Source organism: Penicillium verhagenii, assembly GCF_028828195.1.
Source record: "Penicillium verhagenii strain IBT 33310 chromosome Unknown utg000004l_segment0_segment0, whole genome shotgun sequence".
Taxonomy (NCBI): Eukaryota; Fungi; Ascomycota; class Eurotiomycetes; order Eurotiales; family Aspergillaceae; genus Penicillium; species Penicillium verhagenii.
In genome coordinates, this window is record NW_026643168.1 from 869,708 (window position 1) to 889,978 (window position 20,271).

The 20,271-nt window shown below is 48.9% G+C and overlaps 7 protein-coding genes across 7 annotated transcripts; 3 read left to right on the top strand and 4 right to left on the bottom strand.

Moving 5' to 3' along the window:
- Nucleotides 1–3,068: 3,068 nt before the first annotated feature.
- On the bottom strand, nt 3,069–3,563 carry N7466_003255 (GNAT family N-acetyltransferase; the record flags this gene model as incomplete). Its single annotated transcript, XM_057162652.1, has 1 exon — nt 3,069–3,563. The coding sequence occupies one exon, from the start codon at nt 3,561–3,563 to the stop codon at nt 3,069–3,071; it is 495 nt and encodes a 164-aa protein (XP_057023767.1).
- A 361-nt stretch (nt 3,564–3,924) lies between these two features.
- N7466_003256 (dodecenoyl-CoA isomerase) lies at nt 3,925–4,873 on the bottom strand (the record flags this gene model as incomplete). Its single annotated transcript, XM_057162653.1, has 2 exons — nt 3,925–4,579; nt 4,683–4,873. 2 exons carry the CDS (start codon nt 4,871–4,873, stop codon nt 3,925–3,927), a joined length of 846 nt encoding a protein of 281 aa, XP_057023768.1.
- Nucleotides 4,874–5,346: 473 nt separating this feature from the next.
- Nucleotides 5,347–5,815, top strand: N7466_003257 (uncharacterized protein; the record flags this gene model as incomplete). The annotated part of the gene is made up of 2 exons (XM_057162654.1): nt 5,347–5,400; nt 5,555–5,815. The coding sequence occupies 2 exons, from the start codon at nt 5,347–5,349 to the stop codon at nt 5,813–5,815; spliced, it is 315 nt and encodes a 104-aa protein (XP_057023769.1).
- An 877-nt stretch (nt 5,816–6,692) lies between these two features.
- Nucleotides 6,693–7,135, bottom strand: N7466_003258 (serine palmitoyltransferase small subunit family protein; the record flags this gene model as incomplete). The annotated part of the gene is made up of 2 exons (XM_057162655.1): nt 6,693–6,928; nt 7,018–7,135. 2 exons carry the CDS (start codon nt 7,133–7,135, stop codon nt 6,693–6,695), a joined length of 354 nt encoding a protein of 117 aa, XP_057023770.1.
- Nucleotides 7,136–8,261: 1,126 nt separating this feature from the next.
- On the top strand, nt 8,262–8,912 carry N7466_003259 (peptide chain release factor family protein; the record flags this gene model as incomplete). Its single annotated transcript, XM_057162656.1, has 2 exons — nt 8,262–8,453; nt 8,523–8,912. The coding sequence occupies 2 exons, from the start codon at nt 8,262–8,264 to the stop codon at nt 8,910–8,912; spliced, it is 582 nt and encodes a 193-aa protein (XP_057023771.1).
- Nucleotides 8,913–9,957: 1,045 nt separating this feature from the next.
- Nucleotides 9,958–11,643, top strand: N7466_003260 (uncharacterized protein; the record flags this gene model as incomplete). Its single annotated transcript, XM_057162657.1, has 1 exon — nt 9,958–11,643. The coding sequence occupies one exon, from the start codon at nt 9,958–9,960 to the stop codon at nt 11,641–11,643; it is 1,686 nt and encodes a 561-aa protein (XP_057023772.1).
- A 273-nt stretch (nt 11,644–11,916) lies between these two features.
- Nucleotides 11,917–15,119, bottom strand: N7466_003261 (uncharacterized protein; the record flags this gene model as incomplete). The annotated part of the gene is made up of 6 exons (XM_057162658.1): nt 11,917–12,361; nt 12,422–12,601; nt 12,657–12,960; nt 13,025–14,603; nt 14,681–14,991; nt 15,059–15,119. 6 exons carry the CDS (start codon nt 15,117–15,119, stop codon nt 11,917–11,919), a joined length of 2,880 nt encoding a protein of 959 aa, XP_057023773.1.
- Between the last annotated feature and the right edge of the window lie 5,152 nt (nt 15,120–20,271).

Consider the following 20,271-nt stretch of genomic DNA (forward strand, 5'->3'; position numbering starts at 1 on the left):
GGCACAGCCGAGCGTACCGTGTTCCCATTGGCTGGGATTTGGCGCTAATGCGGGAAAGTGGGTCCATAACAAATAGATTTACTCTCGGCTGATTCATTCGGGCGTGCTAATGTTAACACTCACTACAAATACATGGCCACTGCCATCGCACAAACGAGTTCAATACGCAAGAGGTGAGCTTACTTTCGGACTTCCTGATTGGGAGTGTCAACCGGAGCTAAGCGAGAAACCTGGGGTATAAATACGCCGTTCCCCCTCCCCCCATTCCTTCTTTTCTTTTTTCCCCAACTTTTCTCCACACTTGATCTCCCTCCTAAAAAAAAAAAATTTGATCGTGGTCCATCCAACACTTGATTGTGTCTTCCATCCTTCATCCACTTGTTGTCTCATCAACACTTGATGACTCCATCCAACAACAACATGTCCCATCCATCAACATGTTGTACCATCTATCATCATGTTGTCTCAACTCTCATACAACCTTGACCTCATTCATCCTTGATGACTTTATCCAACCACATGTTGTCTCATACAGCCTTGGCCTCATCCATCCTTGACTTCATCTACCCTTGATGACTTCATCCAACAACAACATGTCCCACCTATCCACATGTTACCTCATCCATCAACATGTTGTCTCATACAATATTGACTTCATCCAACCTTGGTGACTTCATCCAATAACATGTCCCATCCAACATCATGTTGTCTCATCTAACCTTGACATAGTTCGTCCTTGATGACTTCTTCCAACATGTCTCATCCAACTTCGACTTCATCTACCCAATGTTGACTCGTCGTCGACAACATTTTGGCTCATCAATTCATGATGACTTCACCCAACGAGACAACATGTTGACGCTTCAAAAATTTCAACTTTTCTTCTTCGGTTTAGTCTGGGTCTCTTCTGAACAGGCGTCGCTCAGCTGGAATTTTCCAGTCTGGGCGTCAGGACAAATTCAGTCGAGATAAGGATCATGATAACCAAGAATCTATTCAACGACCTCGAAAATCTCATCCACCCACCGAATCCCAATACCTCCGACTTCAACTTCCATTCTTCGGTCTAGTTCAATGCTTCTCTGAACAGGCGTCACCCAGCTGGTCCTCCCGGTCTGGGTGTCAGGACAAATTCAGTTAAGATACGGATCATGATGACCAAGAATTCATTCAGCGATCTCGAAAATCTCATGCACCCACAAAATCCCAAAACCTCCGACCTCGACTTCCATTCTTCGGTCTAGTCCAACGCTTTTCTGAACAGGCGTCATCCAACTGGCAGCCCCAGTCTGGATGTCAGGACAAATTCAGTCAAGATACGGATCATGATAACCAAGAACCCGCCTCACAACCTCGTCAAATTCCTCCACCCGCACAACATTGTCATGTTGCTGCATCCCGGCTCAACTCCCGTTCTTCGGTTTAGTCCAAGGCTTCTCTGAACAGGCGTCACTTGGCTGGCAACCCCAGTCCGAGTGTCAGGACAAATTCATTGAAGACGCGGATCAGGATAACCAAGAACCGATCATCACAACTGCATGCTGGTCCAACCTTTATCCACAAGCCGCATGGCAGTTTCCATTATCGATGATCAAATCCGGCTCAGGCTGTCGGCCAGGTGGCTCCAATTCGTTGTATTTCTTTCAATCTTTAATACTGACTGTTTCATAGGCTCCTTTTCTGATCCTCAAGTCCCCCGCCGTCCTCCTTTGACCTCGATCGCTGGCATCCCGCACACACAAGACGCCACACATCCACAAACTCAAACCCCCCCCCCCGGCAAAAAAGAAAAAAAAGCGAAAAGAACGAAAAAGAGGGGAAAGGGGGAAAAGGGAAAAAAGGAAAGAACGTGGTGTGGAGGGACAAGCCACTGGTTCTTGTTCAACAAAAACAGACATGCCTATCACCGCTCACCACTTTTTCGATTCGGTGTTGTCGAGGGACTAGGCCAAACATACACTTGGAAGCTCATCAAAAGAAAAGGGAGTAAGAGAGAGAGAGAGAAAGAGGGTTTCATACCTCGAGGACAAGCTTGTTGTATCGCTCATCATGTATTGTAGTACTGACTGTGATGCCCCGACTTCAGTTCATCTCATTCACCATCAAACAATGAAATGACGTGCATCTTCAGGCCAACTGTTTCGTGCAGAATTTTTATTCGGTGCCTTAGATCTATTCCTCGAACATTGGAAGTGAGCCACCTGTGCAGACTCCAGTATTGCAGACGCACTCGAAACTATCCATGGATATACCTGCAATAGAGTAGTTCCAAGGATTTGAGGGCTTTTTACTCCAGATGTCTTGGTTATCAATCGGCCATTGAGCACTTGAGGACACTAGTATGGACCTACTAAGTGCTTAGTACCTACTAGGTACTACAAGCTGGCCCTTTGGACTTCGAATGTTCTCATGTGCACATCCCTCCCGTGCGGTGGACCTGAGGTCTGACCATGTATGATGTGCACATGTTCAATGTTGATCAGCACTTCAAACATTAGGAGGTCGGAACATTTGAAGGTTGTACAGGAAATATATATATATGCGCCTACTATGTATGAATTTCGGATACATAAATTGGATCTTCGAGGCTATGGGTCCACGGTGCCTGGGCATGGATGGATACATATATGAGCCCGCCTCGGTGCATGTGTCTGTTATGTACGAACATAAATCCCGAAATGATTCAACATTAAAAGTATTACTTTGACTTAAAGAAATTCCATATGAAGAATTTCAAGAATACTGCTGGTGAAGTAACAAGGTCGGTTTTCTGGGTTGCCCAGCTTCGACATCTGGAGGATCTGAAGTCCCCTCTCGTTAAATCTATGTCGGGAGATACCCAGGTGCCTGCTACACGTGAATGAATGCACGTCGCGAAAACATCAATGTCTACTAAATTAATTGATGGACGCAATTATGGGAAGATAGTATGCCATCATGATCACCGGTGGCCATTAGTTTATTACTGCCGCGGTCCAAAGCTCCAAACCAGCTTTCTCCACCACGATATCCACAAACGAGGCATCCGTGCCTTCAATGTTGCACATAGATGCCCACCCCCGACCCCATTATATCATATTCTCCTTCCCCCGTTTCCCCATCATAATAGCCCCCTCAACCTCCTCCCCAGACAACAAAACCTCCATGCCCAACCTCTTACTATACATGTTCTTCGCACAGTCCCCAGACGTGCGCAGCATCGCCCACCGCAGATACGGCATCGCTTCCAGAGTCTCCTGCACGCAATCAATGAGCCACCCGCCGATTCCGCGGCCGTTATACTCGGGCAAGATGTAGACGTCTGTCAGGTAAGCGAAGGTGACATAATCGGTTACCAGACGTCCGAATCCGATCTGGCGCGTGGAGTCGGATTCTTGGAGGTCGTCGTATACGCCGAAGCAGAGCGAGTTGTTGACGATTTTTTGTAGGGTGTCGATTGGGATGGATCTGGCCCAGTATATGGCTTTGGAGTCGAAGGCGGCGTTGATGGATGGGAGGGAGAGGTGGGATTTGTCGGTGCTGATGCGGATGTTGTGCCGGGTCCAGGTTTGGGGGGTGGCCATTGTGGGAGGGGGCATGGAGATGCTGTGGATGTAGTTGGTTTTGTTTACTTTGAGACCAAGTTGAAATGTTTTTCTAAGATTGTTTTCTTCTGGGATCTTGATGGTGATTTGAGTATTTATTTGTTTTGTATGCGGTGGGGTCTAGTGCCGTGAGTCATTGAGTCGAGACTACGCGCTTGCAAGGTCAATTGCTCGTTGTGAAGGAGTCACCGGTATTATGATTTACCGTTAGACCCTTAGAAACAGTAGGAGATGTTCTTACACACCTAGTCCTGAGCTTGGAGCAATACAACACGGTACAAAAGTGAATATTTCGAGCGCGTTTACTAGTATGTACTATATCTATATCTAAGCTGGAGATCTACAGCTTATGCTTCTTCTCACCAGACGCCAACTTCCGGAACTCCTCCTGCGGCGCCCCACTCAAGAAGCGCTCCAACCCCATAAACGCCTCGAGGCCATTCTGACGATCCAGAATCTCCCGCTCCGGCCGTCTAACAAGCTCCTTAATCTTCAACAAACTAGACTGGTTCAAATGGGTCCCAAGTCTCTCATCAACCTCGACAAGAACATTCTTCAAGAAACCCGCCGAGTCATCCGACTTGCCCGAATCCGCCTTGATAACCTTATTCACGAACCCAGCACTAACAAGCTCGTCGCAGGTAATGCGCTTGCTCATGATAAGCGCCTCATTCGCCTTCGCAATACCCAGCCGCTCCACGAACGCACGGCTCGCGCCGCCTTCGGCGACAAGTCCGAGCGACGAGAAAGGCGTCAGCACGAAGGCGTGCGGAGCAGCGTAGATGAAGTCTGCGTGCGCGACCAGCGCGGCGGAGAGGCCGACAGCAGGCCCGTTCAGAGCCACGACCAGGATCTTGGAGTGGTTGTAGAAGGCGCGGGTTGTGTCGATGTTGTTGGCGACGAAGCCGCGGACGAGCTCTTGGCGGGCTGTTGAGCCGATGCCGCCGTCTGAGTCGTTTCCGGGTCCGGGGCGAGAGCTGTTAACATCTGCGCCGCTATTTTGTAGGAAAGAAAGCTGGTTAGCTGTGGCTCTTGGCTTGGTCGGGGCGCTCAGGTTTTGGAAGTTTGGTTTGGGTGGGTGGGTGCTTGGTAGCTTACGCGGAGAAGAAGCGGCCTGTGCCTGTGACGACTGTGATGTAGATGTCGTCCCGCTTCTCGATTTCGCGGAGACGCTCGGCGAGCAAGTAGTACAGTCCGACGTTTAGGGCATTTAGCTTGTCGGGGCGGTTGAGGGTGACGATCGCGATGCGGTCACGGTAGGTGAGGGTGATGAGGTCTTCGTTGGACATTTTGGTGGTTCCCGGTAGAGGATGAGATGTGAAATCGATTTCGGATTGGATGTGGGTTTGAGTGTATCTTTTAAAGGAGCCCACAGCCGAATTGATAACTAATCAGTCTGGGACGAGGTGGCTGTTGAAGAAGCAAGCGAATCGCATGTGCGCAGCTGCCCCCAGACTGCGGCGATAGTAGGCGACAGTAGTACAGCCAATAGATTGCGGGGAATGGGAAGCCGAGGCCCGCGGCTGATGTTGCACTACTTGATGACTAACCATTGGTGAAATTGAGGCCAGGTGACTGAGGTGTCGAGATTACTGATGACTAACCAATCGAATGCAAACGATGCAAAATAATCATCAGCCCATATTATTTGCAGACTGCATTGATTGTCGATCGCGAGGATCCTAGTAACAACCAGACAAGAACAACCTGCTGGTTCCATTGCATATCTTCCTCGAAGGACGATACCTCCACATACATCAATATGATTCCCAACCTCCTCCGCCGACTCCAGGGCGGCAACCTGGAAGTCTTCAAGGTAAGAAATTGTCAAACCACGCAGATGCTATATACCTTGTATATGCCATTTTATTTCGACCGGAGATCATGACAAGGAGCTCCGTTGATACGCAATTGGCTTTCCAAGTCTGCAAAGATGTTTCAATCGCGCTAACAGCCGTTCCACGTCCTAGTTCGGCATGTACGTCCTCTTCCCCATCGGCTGGATGTACTACTTCGGCACAAACCTCGACGACCGCTTCAACGTCAAGAACTTCTGGCCTACTGCCGAGCAGTCGCACAAGATCCCGTTCGACAAAGAGGAGATCGATAAAGAGTTGGCACGTATGCGCATGGTGGAATCTGTGCGCCGGGAGCGGAGGGAGCGGGAGGTTGCTTTGTTGCAGGCTCAGGCTCAGGCTCAGAGCCAGGCGGAGTCCAGCGGAGAACAATAGGTCATCTTTAAAAGTGCTTCATGGGTGGTTTATATTCATGTGGACATTGTTGGAAGGTGGAAGGGCTTGTGGACTTGGTCGGTACTTGCATGCTCGTTGTTTACGCCCGTCGCGATCGATTCTGCTACATCTTCGTTCTTCGTGGATTCAAACAGTCGAGCGCTTTCGGGCAAACGTGGGTTATGGCTGTTTTGAAGATTATTTGTACAATACCACTCGTTCTGGGCATTCATGGCGTTCGGGGACGGGAATATCTCAACTATTTCAATTGTACAGTATCCAAATCTGGATTTTGGACTTCTTTTCTCATATATCTTTTTTCTCGTTTGAATTCATATTCTAAATTATTACTAGTGTATCTGATGAACTGTGTACCATATTAAAAAAAGTTTCGTCAAAATTATGTGCATTGTCCAAACACCCGGATCGAACAGAGTCTCCAAGAGACAAGGTCTGCGGCCGAACTTAAAGAAAAGAAGGTCACGAACTCTCTGCAGTGATTGAGGCACAGGTAATGATATGTTTCGCGGTGAACAAGCAATGCCACGGCGTAATGATAACCGGGGTACCCGTACTGTCCCAACGTCCCGCCCACAAAGCAAAGGACCGTGAGGAAATAGTCGACTTCACAGCCGATGGCAATCCAATGGAAGCAAAAAGGGAAGAAAGCCAAAAGAGCAAAACGCCTTGGATGCGCCGAGTGGAGGACTCGAAGTGGAGCAGGGACATTATAAATGACAAGGGCCTGCTGCGACTCCTATTCATCCGGCAAAGAATGAGTAACGACCCAACAACCCCGATGCCACACCCATTCCACTCCATGATGACGCGATCAGCCGTCCGATGGAATCAGACGGTATGCAGATTTCGGAACACATTACAACTCGCCCATGTGTTGTGTTGTCCGCGCAGCCGCATTCTTGGCCGTTTCGTACATCACGTCGAGGGTCTGTGTCGCGTCTCCGAATACCGAGGATGTAAGTCGGGAAGAGATGAATGGCCGCTCGCCAACGGCATAGTAGTACATGTGGCTGTAGATTGTGCGGAGGTGGTTGGGGAGGTAAACGTAGATTCCGGTGGCGATCAAGGTAATCAGGGTGAGGAGGACGGAGTCTGTACAGAAGGGAGAAAGAATCAGTCTTGTTTCATCGCGATATGAATGAGCCATTGGTTAGATGGCTGTAGGGTCAGGGGTAACATACTGAAGATGAATTTCTCCGTTGGTGTAAGCATGTAGATGGCGAATGTGACCTCGTACTGGTAAATCTTCATACGCACCCAGCGGACGAAGCTGCTGATGAGCCAGAGGATAGAGCCCATGACTGCGAGATGTGTGATTGGAGCGAGAGCGCTAGTTCTAGAGTCGAGGTCTGTTTAGGCGCAGGGAAGGTTTTGTCCCTGAAGACGATCAAATCTCCGGCGCGTGTGGTCGTTAGGGGCTCCTAGAACAGAGCGAATGTAGTGTCACAGTGATCTGTACTCCGTCGGCGGATTATTGGCGCAAGCTTTCTCGGTGTCTCGGCACGTTTTATCCCGTTCTATTCGCGATAGTTGGAAGGCTCAGGGGTCCTGTTGTCTTGTGGCGTTGCGGGACTCCCGTAAACCTGAGAGGGGTGTGGGGATGGAAGAACGGGTCGCCCGGTACGCTTTATTTGAATAAGCGTTTAAAGATGGCGGAAAAGAAGGTGGAGAGGTGCAAAGAATGTCGTAGGAGTCTTAGGATCGGGATCGCTAGGGGCGCTGGAGATGGGCGGAGATCGTGGGGGTGTGGATGCGTGAGACTTTTTTTGGTTGGGGGAAACGTTTTAGTCCCCGATGGCTCCGGATGACACCAAATCGGAAAATCGAAGTATATAAATCCAATTGATGAAATTATCGACCATTTAGCCAATTGCTACTCAACAATTGAAAAAGAATGAATTGTAAATCTGGAGCAATTGCAAATATGAAATATTCGGGATGTGTTTCCACTATGCCTTGCCACTATCTTGTCTACTACATACTACTAGTATCATCCTTCAATCAGATTTTGTGATCAGGCCTATTCTGGCATGTCTGACTATTCTTCGTCTCTTATCGCTGACTCCGTATTAATTAAGATGCGTCACAGAACGCATAGACGATCATTTGAGAAACTAGATCTACTCACGAGTCAGGCTGCAGAATTTCGGAATGCTTACAAGTTGTATTTGACCTTATAAGATGGGCCCGATTACAAAGAATACCAATGGCAGATCAGTAGTAGAAGTACAGAGAGAAAATAAGAAATATCTACTGACTAGTAGTACAGAATATACCATCAAATCAACTTTTTCCACAGAGATTCCAGATCTCTACTGTACCAAGTTGTACTTAGTATCCTGTCACTTATCCCTTATCTCTTATCGCTATCTAATCACATCCCCCAAATCATCATCGGAACCACCAACTTCACATCGAAAGCGCAATGCTACGCCCCAAATTCTGGCCAAGGGCCCTCCAAGCCCTCTTCAAACCGCCCCGACTCTCCACCCCACAACACCCCTTCAGTACAACATCCATATCCCCCGAAAAGGCCCTCCCACCCCGCCTCAAGCTCAACGATGCCGACCTAACAATCTCCTACCTCAAAGGCACCGGGCCCGGCGGACAAAAGATTGTAAGTGATGAATTCATACACTCCTTCCAAGGCTCAGAATATCCGCTGTTATACTAACGCCTCATCCAGAACAAAACCAATTCCGCCGTCCAGATCATCCACCACCCATCCGGTATTGTCGTCAAGTGCCAGGCCACGCGATCTCGGTCCCAGAACGCGAAGACGGCGCGCTTGCTACTTGCTGATAAGATTGAGCAGCGCGAGAAGGGAGATGAAAGTCGGAGTGCGTTGAAGGTGCAGGCGGCGAGGAAGAAGAAGGCTAGTAAGATGAAGAAGACGAGGAGGAAATATCGGGATCTGGAGGACAAGGAGGGGGAGGAGCTGGAGCTGGGAGAGGATGGTGCGGATGCTGATGCTCATGTCGATGCTGATGCCAGGTCAGAAGGGGCTGCTGGGAGCCATGGGCAGTCGGAGGTGTCGATCCAGGACAAGGGTTCGACTTCGCAGAGGACACCCTGATGAAACCTTGACATCTGATATCAGGAAGACGTGTGATTGTTTTTGCCTTTTCGCCTTTTTGCCTTTTGGGCTTGTGTATATATTATTATGGTTGTTTCATGCACCTCCAGGTGGGGTCTGTATTTCTAGCATTGGGCAAATATGTGTTGATGACGAGGTCATATTATGAGTTTCTGAACCTTCAAGTTCGAGCGTGTACTGGTAGAGGCAAGTCGATCCAAGAGGAAAGAGTCCATTGAATAAGACAACCACAGCCGGACAGAGAAGAGAACAAGAGAAATAACAAGAGAAGAGAGCAATAAAGGCAGGATGTATGAGCGTGCAAGCATGTGATTCACCCCGATGCCCCACGCCCGTTATTGCACGGGTTTATACTACGGCATGTGAATTAGTGTGCAACGCGCGCTTTCTAACCCCAAATACCCTAAAAACACCCTAACCCCCCCCCCCCCCCTAATCTCATACTATCGGCTGAGCAACGTCAGTCTGGACTAACATATCATGGCTAATGTTGATAAACTCTTGAGAATCAATGATCGATCGGGTTGGTGGTGGAAAATGGAGATCAACACCATACTTCAGAGTTTGGGTGCGAAACGGTAGGCAACGCGCGAAAAAGTGAAAAATTAGGATGAAAAAAACTCAACCCCAACCGATGCCCTCAAGGGACTTTTGGAAGTTTTGGTGCCAGGCTAGGAATGCGGTCGTGGGAACAACAAGGCTTACTTTGCTATCTCGTGCGAAACTTTGCCTTGGACGGGACGTGCATCGGATACGGGCAAGCAGTTATGTCTCCCAAACCCACGTCAGTTCGGGTTCGGGCACTGGATTTGGGAGAGACCTCGAAAATCACCAGGATAAAATAAGGGCCAGAAAGGCATCACTACCCACATATTGTTCCGGAGATGGGGATTGTACTAGCGGAAAAGAATCAAGAATCTCGAGATACGGACTCGAAACGGCAAGTCTAACCCGCAACGGGTATCTGACAGCCCAAAACAAAGCTTAGTTCAACCTCAAACATCGCTATTTCTCAGACCTAGAAATGTCACCAATTCAATCTGCATTCTACCTGTGTCGAAGACCAAGACTTCCTCGCATCTCAGCCAAAGCATCATGTCTCTTCTCATTATCGCATTACAAACATGTACACACCGAAACCATAGCTGGCTCGCGCCAGGCCCCTGAAAGCGTAACGCCAAACTACGATGTCTTGATAGCGGGCGCCGGCCCTGTAGGCCTTTTGCTCGCCACCGAACTTAAACTTCAATCGCCAGGTGCTAGGGTCTTAGTCTTGGAGCGCAGAGCATCATACGATACAGCCATAAAGGCGGGAGGTATCAACACAGCCTCTCTCGAGATGCTTGAACGCCGCGGTCTTCTCCCTGCTATCAAGGCTGTGAGTACGCCGTTTTTCTCGGGTGCGAAGAAGGATATGGGTGGGAAGAAATCGGCGTTTGCAAGCTCTGTTGGGCATTTTGGTGGGATCCCTGTTCCGGGTGCACCGGTTGATAAGGAAGATAGCTTGTTGCGCGGGCGGGGGCTGCAGGGGTGGTATACGATGTTGCCGCAGATAGATCTGGAGAAGATGCTTTATCAAAGGGCTATTGAACTGGGCGTCTGTGTTTGGAGAGGTGTGGGGGTTAGCGGGTTCGAAGTGGACGTGAGCGGCGTTACGGTGGAGATTGATGGAGAGGGAGAAGGGGGAGAAGGAAGAGATGCTTTGCGAGCAAGTTGGCTTGTGGGTTGTGATGGAGGACACAGTCTCGTACGTCGAGTGGCGGGTTTCGAATTCCCCGGCACAGATCCGAAGATCACAGGCCGCGCAGCCACTGTTGAGATGGAGGGCGCAGAGCACCTGGCGGAGGGGTGGCAGTACACTCCGCAGGGAGTGTATGTTTGTGGCCCGATGCCGGGGCGAGTGCGCACGGTCGAGTTTGACGGTCCGCCCGCGGACAAGTATGCGCCTGTCACGGCCGAGGAGATGCAAGGCAGTCTGCGGCGGGTGACTGGAGTTGAAAGCATTCGGGTCTCGAGGGCCACTGGTGGAACGCGATTCACAGATAATGCACGACAGGCCACGAAATATCGGTCTGGAAGGGTGTTTCTGTGTGGAGATGCGGCGCATGTACACTCGCCGTTTAGTGGTCAGGGGTTGAATCTGGGTCTTGGGGATGCTGCTAATTTGGGCTGGAAGCTTGGCGCGGTGGTGCAGGGGCGGGGTGCTGAGTATCTGCTCGATACCTATTCGAGTGAGCGGCATCCTATTGGTGTTCGGGTTTTGGATTGGACAAGGGCGCAGGTTGCTGTTATGCGTGGTGATCCTGATGCGTCTGCGTTGAGGGGTGTCATGATTGATTTTCTGGGAACCAAGGATGGTGCGACGCATTATGTGAAGCAGATATCTGGGCTGTGGCAGCAGTATAATTTGGGTCATACTAATCATCCGCTGGTTGGCATGACATTACCTGATATTCAGTTCGATGACGGTACTAGGCTCGCTGATCATGCCCATGATGGTTCGTTTCTGCTGGTTGATCTGACGGGTAGCAAAGACTTTGCGACCCTAGCCCAGAGATATACCGGGCGTCTAAAGTTGATCCGAGGAAAGTCGAAGGTTGATCGAGTTGAGCAACTCCTGGTGCGCCCCGATGGCTTCGTGGCCTGGGCTGCTACCAGTGGTGTTGATGATATTGCAGGACTGGAGGCCGCCTTGACCCAGTGGCTATAGTGTAGCCACGAAACCGCCCTTGTCCCTTGTAATTATTAGTATCTTTGGCAATCTTTGTCAGAAACAAATGTCAAGAAATGATAATTAGAAATTTGAATATAGAAAAACACATTCGGTTCTTCATATGAAGATGTAAAAGAAGTGGCACATTGATCTTCTATTCAATTCGTTATTGTAACTGCACCGGCCTAGAAGCTCAAATCCATAGGGAAAAAAGACAACCGCCACTCTCAGCTAACTTTTTGTATGGTTCGTAAAAATGCATCTCCTAGCTCAAGAAATGTAGCTACCCAGCACTGTCTTGGCCTGGTCATCCAGACGCTCCTGGGCGAACTGGGAGATCCGACCACCGTGCTTCTTATCCGCCTCCTTCAGGTAAGCACCAGCCCACTTCTTAAGATCCGCACCAGTCTCGGGCCAGGGGTCCTTCTGCTGAGGCTTAATGGTGTTGAGAGGAGTGAATCCAACACCGAAGGACATCTCCTCAACGTCAACCTCGGCTGAGATATCGTCCTTGTGGGTCACATCAGGGGGAAGCTCGAGGAGCTTGAGAAGTGTGTTGCAGGTGAAGCCCCATCCCTTGGCATAACGAGTGGCGAAGGCATCCGAGTTTGCCAAGATCTTGGTCAAGGAAAGAACAGCGGTCTTGCGGTCCAGGGGTCGTGCAAGTTTCTGTGTGTCCTGGAGGATGACATTGAGGTAGACCGGGGTGAACAAGCTGAAATTTCAGGTTAATAACTGGACCCAAACGAGGAAATTGTCGGCAGTCAAGACTTACTTTTGTTGCACCTTCTCTGTCAGCTGCATGACAGTGTCGGGGTTGTATCCCTTGTCATCGTGGGCAGTAATGAAGTGGAAGAACCGAACGAATCGCACGGACAGATTCTCAGTCTTGGAGTTTTGCAGACGTTGCAAAATGATCTGCATGATCATAACCAGGTACTGTTCCAACGAGGCCCTGGACGAATGAGTTAGTATATTTCGTCCAAATTGACATAGATTCAAGAACTTACGGTGGGAATGTCGCAACAACGGCCTCAAGGAGATCGAAGGCATAACCTTCATTAGCCTTGGTCGAGATGAGCTTCTGGAAGATACCCAAAATTGGCTCGATCTGGTTGTGCTCAAGAATGTACTGGGCACCGCGAGGGATGATCGAGGTGAGCAATCGGGCCAAGGCGGGAATGTTTCCGCGAGAATCCCACATGACAGGCATCAAGATAGGCGAGATAAGCTCCTGGTAGTATGTGGGCAGGCTGGCAGATGAGTTGGCCTCCAACAGGGCAGCAAAGAGCTGGAAAACGTATGGCATGAATTCTTCAAGAAAGAAAAAAGTCAGTTTGGAACAAGTTACTTAGAAAAAGAAATCAGATGGGCTTACCTTGAACATCTCCTGAAAGGATGCCGGCGAAAGGAGCGTAGAGAGCCTGCTCGAGCTTGTCAGGGTTGGCGGGGGCGGCATATCGAATGAAAGCACCCATGGCTTCAAAGAAGAAGTAGTAGAACCGAGGGTTACTTGGGTTGGCACTGATGATCTGGGTGATTGTGATGAAACGCTGCAGCACAACGTCGGTGTGGGGGACCACACCCTCACGGATGACAACCAAGACACGCATCACACAGCGCATCAAGAACTCGTTCTCTTGAACCTTCTGGGGAGCCGGGTCCCTCTGAATGAGCTGGAAAATGTGCTCCAGAAGGTCCTTGGCAAGTGGGGTGATTTCGGTCGGGGGAATGATAGGCTGGCCCTGGCTATCAGTGAGATATAGAACCCGCTCCACAGCGATGGCAGCGTATGTGTACACAACGTAGTTGGAGGAAGCCAGGTGCTTCACCAGAACAGGGAGCACCTGCTGCCACTGCTCCTTCGTGATGATGCTTCGGAAGGTGTACAGGTACTTGATAGCATCAACCTTGAGGATAGGATGAATTCCATCATCGGTGACCAGGTCTGAAGCAAGGTGTTGTTGAAAGAAGTCCGCGATGCTGACCAGGCTGTTGGTAGCAGTGACACCGTGGCTTGCAGTCGCCACGCCCTTAGCTGCCACGGCAGAGTACAGGTAGATGGCGGTATCCTTGGACTTCCAGTTGGAGGCGGGGTCTTTGGCGTACTCGGAAAGGTAGTGCTCAGTGTACTTGAGAACGACCTTGGTCACTGATTCCTCAAACTTCTCGGCCAGGCGGCGGAGGAAGTCTGTGGCGGCACGGCGGCGGGTCTCACTATCAGAGCCTTCAAGATCTCTGCGGATGAATTCAATAGGCTCATCTTCGAACAGCTCCTCGTCGGACTCGCGCAGGCTCACGTTAGGCAGGATAACCTTTTCGATGATCTGAGCAAGGGTTTCCTCCGCTTGGAAAGCTGCGGCATGCTCGGGCATGCTAGCCACCGAGGTCAAGAAGTGCAAGGCTCGGCTCACAAGGATGTCGTACTTGTTTTCTTGGCCAATAGTAGTCAAAAGACCCCACGAGCTCTGGATGAATTGTCCAACCTCGGGGCCGAAAGCGTCCAGGAATTTCTGGACAAACAGAGTCAAGCTTTCAAAGATTCCGGCACGCACATACTCCAGGAGACCAGCCTCCGTTTCGTCATCGGTATGAAGCAACGGGTTGTCGTATGTAAGATATTTGTGCAGAATGCTCGCAATTGCGGAGATGTTCTCTTCGAACATGGGGGGAAGATCGTGGCAGGAGAGATCGTAGAAAAGCTTGACCATTAGGTTAAGCTGAGTGAAACCTTGTGTCAGGTTTTCCTTGTTGTTCTTATTCGCCTCCAAATAGTTGTCCAATCCCTCGAACAGGGCCAAGAATGGGGTGCCGAACTTCTCGAGAACATGATTGATCTCGATGTAGAGGTCGTTGGATTGGAAAAGCGGTCGCCAGCGCTTGAAGATGGAATGCGCAACCTGTAGGACACCGATGTTGACGGTAGGGTTGGATGGCGATAATTTCGAAACAAGGTCCTAGCCAGAGAAAAAAGCAAGGGTTAGATGGGAAGAACGAAGAGAGAGAAAAAAAGTCAGATCCACTGGTCACTCACATCAACAAGGGTATCCCAGCGCTCCCAGAAATCACTGTCAGCGATCACACTGACGGCCTCACCAAGCTGAGACCGGATCGCAGGAGGCACGGAAATCATCAAAGTGATCAGCTCGCGCTTGATGGTCGTAACCTCATCCAGCGCCAACTTGTATTCTCCATCCTCGTTGGTCCAGCTGCGCTTGATGAAGTTCTTGAAGCACAGGGCACTCGCAAGACGAATGTTGTTGGGGGAGGAGTCAGAAGCCGTGATCTGAAGAAGCTGTAGCGAAAAACCGGGCTTCTGTTCTTCTTGACGAAGGGCGTTCTCGGCTGGAATTCCAAAGGGAAAGAGTCAGTAGGGTATTCTAGCGAGATCCATATGGTGTGATTGCCCTACCTTCCTTGTTCCGTCGTGGATCCAAGCTTGCTTCCAACAAAGCTCCAAGAGCCTCCGCCATTTTTACCGGTACGTGGGGTATCAACACAAGCGAGGGGAAAGAAGGTAAAAGAGAAAAAAGGTCGGTCTGGGAGGTAGTTCCAGGATTGGAAGATAGACGCTTTCCACCAAAAGGTGAGATGAATTGTCGAGCGGACAGAAAAGTTCAGCACACAGCAAAGCTCACAGGACAAAGATCATAACAAATAAATGAGGGCGCTGATAATTGTACGGGCAGCCCACTGCGTCAACACACTAGGCCTAATATGGTTAGGGCATCACATGTTGAGAGCTAACCCGTATTTGGAAGGCATTCTGCCTCAGGCCTCAAAAGAATAATTTGCCTTGTTGCCTGTGCCAAGAAGGAGTCATGTGACCCATCGCTCACGTGACTTGATCTCTGCTTGTAGACTTACCGCCAATAAGCTTTCTGCCTTTCTGCCTTGATGCCTTTATGCCTTGATGCCTTTATGCCTTGATGCCTTTATGCCTTGATGCCTTGATGCCGTGCTGCCGTTGTTGTGCCTGAGCCCCATTGCTGACTCAGATATCGGGAGTAACTCCACACTACTAGGTTGAGTGAATTCCAAGGTTTATTGAACGATTCATAGATTCCTGGGCCCCTATATGCACTCTATCATATTATAAAAATACATCTCTATCCTTCAAATCCTAGAATCCATGCATTTTTGCATAGTAAGACTTTAATGCTTCTAAGACCACATACATGCTGAAAGTCTCACCAAGCCTTCCGAAGTCGACAGCCAAAATATACATCCACAAACGTGGAAGGTAACACTGATGTCAAAACGTATGACGAATTATTTGTCTAAGACCTACCTACATTTACATTGATCCATCCATATATTCAGCATCATCTACATATTTGCACTACAAGCACCTGGGTATACTTTGGAACATTTGAAGGATGTACTATTTGAACCTTGGAATAGGCTTCGATCCAAGGTTGACACACATGTGCAGCCAAGTGGGTAGGATCGATTACATACACATCTACTTCCAATTAGGTAACCTTGGAAGGTCCTGAGTCCACATGTGCATGCTTTGAAGCACTTTTATGCATATTTCAAGCTCACTGAGATTGATCAATACTAGGTAGGCGACTACATAATAGGCACATCTCAACCTTGATTTGAAGTTTTGCAATGTAGCCCATGGAAGCTTCTGGGGAACATCAATTGAATTGATAGTAACATCTGGGGCTGCTTTTCCATGCATCAATTGATGGATGTCAGTTTCATTGATATGTCTACTTTTATGCTTCGATCGCACTAATTATTCATCGCCAAGTGCAACATGGGAAGGAATTGAGTCTACGTAGTTGTGAAATAAAGTTCCAATAACCACGAGTAGACGTGCATGGATACAGCCTCATTCTCCCTACCTACTCGCTAAAATCTCCGATTTGTCAAGCAAAACTGGATACTGCATATACTAAGTACGGGCTCAAATGCGGATCTCTCCAGGGCTTAAATGGGGTACTGCCACCGGCGCTTCCGGCCGCCAATTGCTAAGCCAAGTTTGTCTTTTTCATCAAGGAGGCGGCACAACTTAGTCATTCCAGAAAGCCGTCATACTTCCTCGCACTGCAGCTGCAGCTCATGCGCATGGTCAGCTTCCAGAGCTCATTTCAATAATCCACAAACTATATCACACTAAATTATGGGCTGGTGATGGATCCTGAAGGTCCACCATCATGCATGTAAGAAGACTAAACTCACTATTGGTCTCAAGGCAGGCTCACTCTTGCATGTCCACAAGTGGACCAGGCGGAGACTGCTCAATACACGGAAATGGTCTCCCTGATTTCGGAAATTGTTTGGTATTGACAGTTGCGTATGGGAATTTCACACACGTGGCACTGGGGCTGAAAGATCCACATCGCTGTCCGGTTGGTGGCTTTTGGAGGCTTTTGCCGAAGGTGATCTGATAAAGTATGTGGACTACACGAGGGGATGGAAGTGGCACCGGGGCATGGGGATGGGTATCTGTACGTAGCGTGGGGTTTGATGCTCGATGATTTGAAGCACATGCATATGCCTTAGCTCATGTACACCCTGAGGTTTGGATATAAGCACCTGACGATTGTCCAGATGGTTAGATAGGGTGATATTGGCTGGGTGATTTGCAGGATTTGTGATCCTCTTCAGCCGTGACTCCGATGGATCTCTATGTACGGGCCGAAATGAATTGTGGACTTCCATGAACCCTTTGGCACGCCCATCCCGGGATGTGTTTCGTATGATTTAGGTTATTTGTCAAGGCAGTCATCTTAAGACCCGCCTGAAACTACCTTTATGCATCTATATGGAGCAGAGGACAAGCTATTGTGACCTTGCGATTGGCGTTTGGGATGTCTTGCATGGCGGGGGCAATTCCTGTTCAATGACAAAATCTTCAAGTGTCCGTACTAGTATCATCAGAGGCTCTTACATAGAGTTCTACAGCTTAAAGCTATTAATGATGAAGATACAAAGCTCTGTGCGGATGCGAGAATCTTCACGATGGTCCTCGGATGCTGAAGTATCTAAAAAAGCTACGGAGTACATGTATCGAATGTTTTCAAGGTTCTACATAGAATTCAGAAGCTCTCTGCTTCATCTGAAAGCTCCATTATAATAGAGATGTCAATTTCGAGAGGATTAAGTGCCATGAACCCGTGAACCTTCTCTGGAAGAAGACGACGTTGATATTACATAAGGAAAAAACGACATGTTCTTCCTTTGCTACTCTTTCTCCCGGGCATGTCAAGATCCCGACGATCAGAAGATCAATTGCCATGTGAAAAGGAAAAATCTGACGCCATGGTTCTTTCCAAGGAATTTTCGTGTTTAGGAATGGTACATGATCGTCGGTCCAGCCGTGGAAGACCTGGGTACCATATTTCCCCGCCGTGGCAACTTGATGAACACGCAGCTTCAGAAACTATATTTCGTTCCGCCAATGCATAACCGGAGAAGCACGAGCGTTCATTCTGTTCAGGGATGATTTATCAACACAGCTGTCGTGCACTCCGTACGTGCATATTCATACAAAGCCATAAGCCTGGGGAGGGAATAGTTACCGAGCTAGCACAAAAGTACCATGCATGTTGAGATGTCTCCATTATTTGGAATTTGGAATCAATCTCAAACGAATACATACATGTGCCTGTCGTATTACGATTTCAGAGACCAAAACACGGCTGGAGGTCCTGAATTGCAGGTTCCAAGGTTGGAATTTTCTCGATCTATTGGATCATCGCAGCGATCATGTCGGAATGGGGTTTACCGAGGAGATTTGTTGAGTGCGTACGCATGAAATACACGAGGGAATGTATACTTTCGATCTCCACGTGTGGTTGAATATTCGGGTGGCGGACATTTTCCTCACGCCACTGTATAACAATAACCATACATGTACCCCGTAACTATACTCCATTATGTCGGGTACTCGGGTAGGCTACCAAGGTTCGTCATTAGGGTTCTCTATACATGACAACTTTATGTAGCAAAATAACAAGCAAAATAATATATTACATTTACTAACGGAGTACTCCGTATCTTCCGAATTGATCAAAAAACAAGGGGTTAAAATAAATCGTACATTTGTCAAGTACAGAGTAACGAGTCAATATTTAGATTAATCATCAAACTAAGGAGCATTAGTTCGAGGCACGGGAAGTAGTCTCGATCCAGGGTAATTTAATAGATCTGTAATATCTGGAAATCTCGGGAGGTGACAGCAAGTGGCGCTTGTTTATTTACCAAGTTTTCAGTATTATTTTCCCAGTTTTTGATAATTTGTTTTCTAAAATTTCACATTCTCCCGAGTCAAGATGAGGGGAGAGTTCGGTACAACCGGCTGAGGTGTATGAAGTGGAGTGGAATAGTGGGGTCTCGATTCAGCTCGCCAGTCTCCTGTCACTCCCGCATCGCCTTTTATTGCCCACAGTGACGATGCGGATCTTGTGTCTGCAGCACGGGTGGAGCCGCTAAACTTCCGCAAACCAGTTCGATTGTTCACCCTCCCTTCTTCCCCCACAAGACCCATTGAGCTAATGCACCTCGATCAGACGAGAATGGCCCATGAGAAATTAGCACACAGCACTGCCATGTCCTCGGGGGGTTTCTTTCTTTCTTTCTTTTTCCGTTGCCTTATTCGCGGAGTTCACCGGAAACAGATGACAGGGGGGAAGAGTCAGGGGGTGATGTATCGGCTGAGACGCTAAATCCAGCCCCTGGGCCAGAACACGTCTCGCCTCTCTTGGTTCACGGGATAAGCGCCGCTGTCACTTTGTTCATCCTTCCATGGGTACTTCGTGGACAATCGGTGGTCTGTTCCCGTCAATCCAAATGCCAAGTGGCCTGAGGGGTAAAAAGCGTTCGGCAGATCGTAGGGCACGGTTCTATGTATGGGGCACACGGAACCGAAGTGGGCCCCCTGTTTCGTCAGTAAATTTGTACGAGTTCATAAAGGATCCATTTTATACCGATCGGCGATGGCTGGTGCTGCTGGGATCCCGTCATCCAGTCATCATTCCCCGCTTCTCAAAAAAAACCACCCAGAATGCTGGATGTCAATCGATCGACTGTTCGTCCGAGAGAGAAAAAGAGCCACTTTTTCTTGTCCCGTCCAATTTGTCACTTTGTCAATGACGACTTACCACAGGCCCCGTTGCCTACATGATCCCCGCACAGTGGGTAATAATAATAATTCCATATTCTGGATGTCCAGCCAGCCATGCGGGTGCACGGTGCACAGCCTGTCCCTCCAGCCTTGAACTACGCATGCGGGCTGGCGCCAAACAACATAAACGGTACAGAAAAAGCAACTAGCTTGCTACAGAAATGCCCGTTTCGAGCTTAGCTGGCGCTTTTATTACGCTACCCCCTTACCCGGTGATGCCGGAGCTTTTCTTCGAGCTGGCCAGATTGTCAATTATGAGACTGATACCCGTGAGTTCGGATGTGCCGTCTTTCATCACGCCCAGGCAAATTTATATGGGTCCAGAATATGCCCTAGGTGGAGAGGAGAAGTTCAGCCATCTTTCATGGCCCTTGAAGGTCCGATTGAAATGATCCACATACTCTGCCACTCCCCTGGGACAAATACAGACACATGCATGGGACTGGAGTCTGTTTCAAAATACAATACCATTACTTTACGAGGAT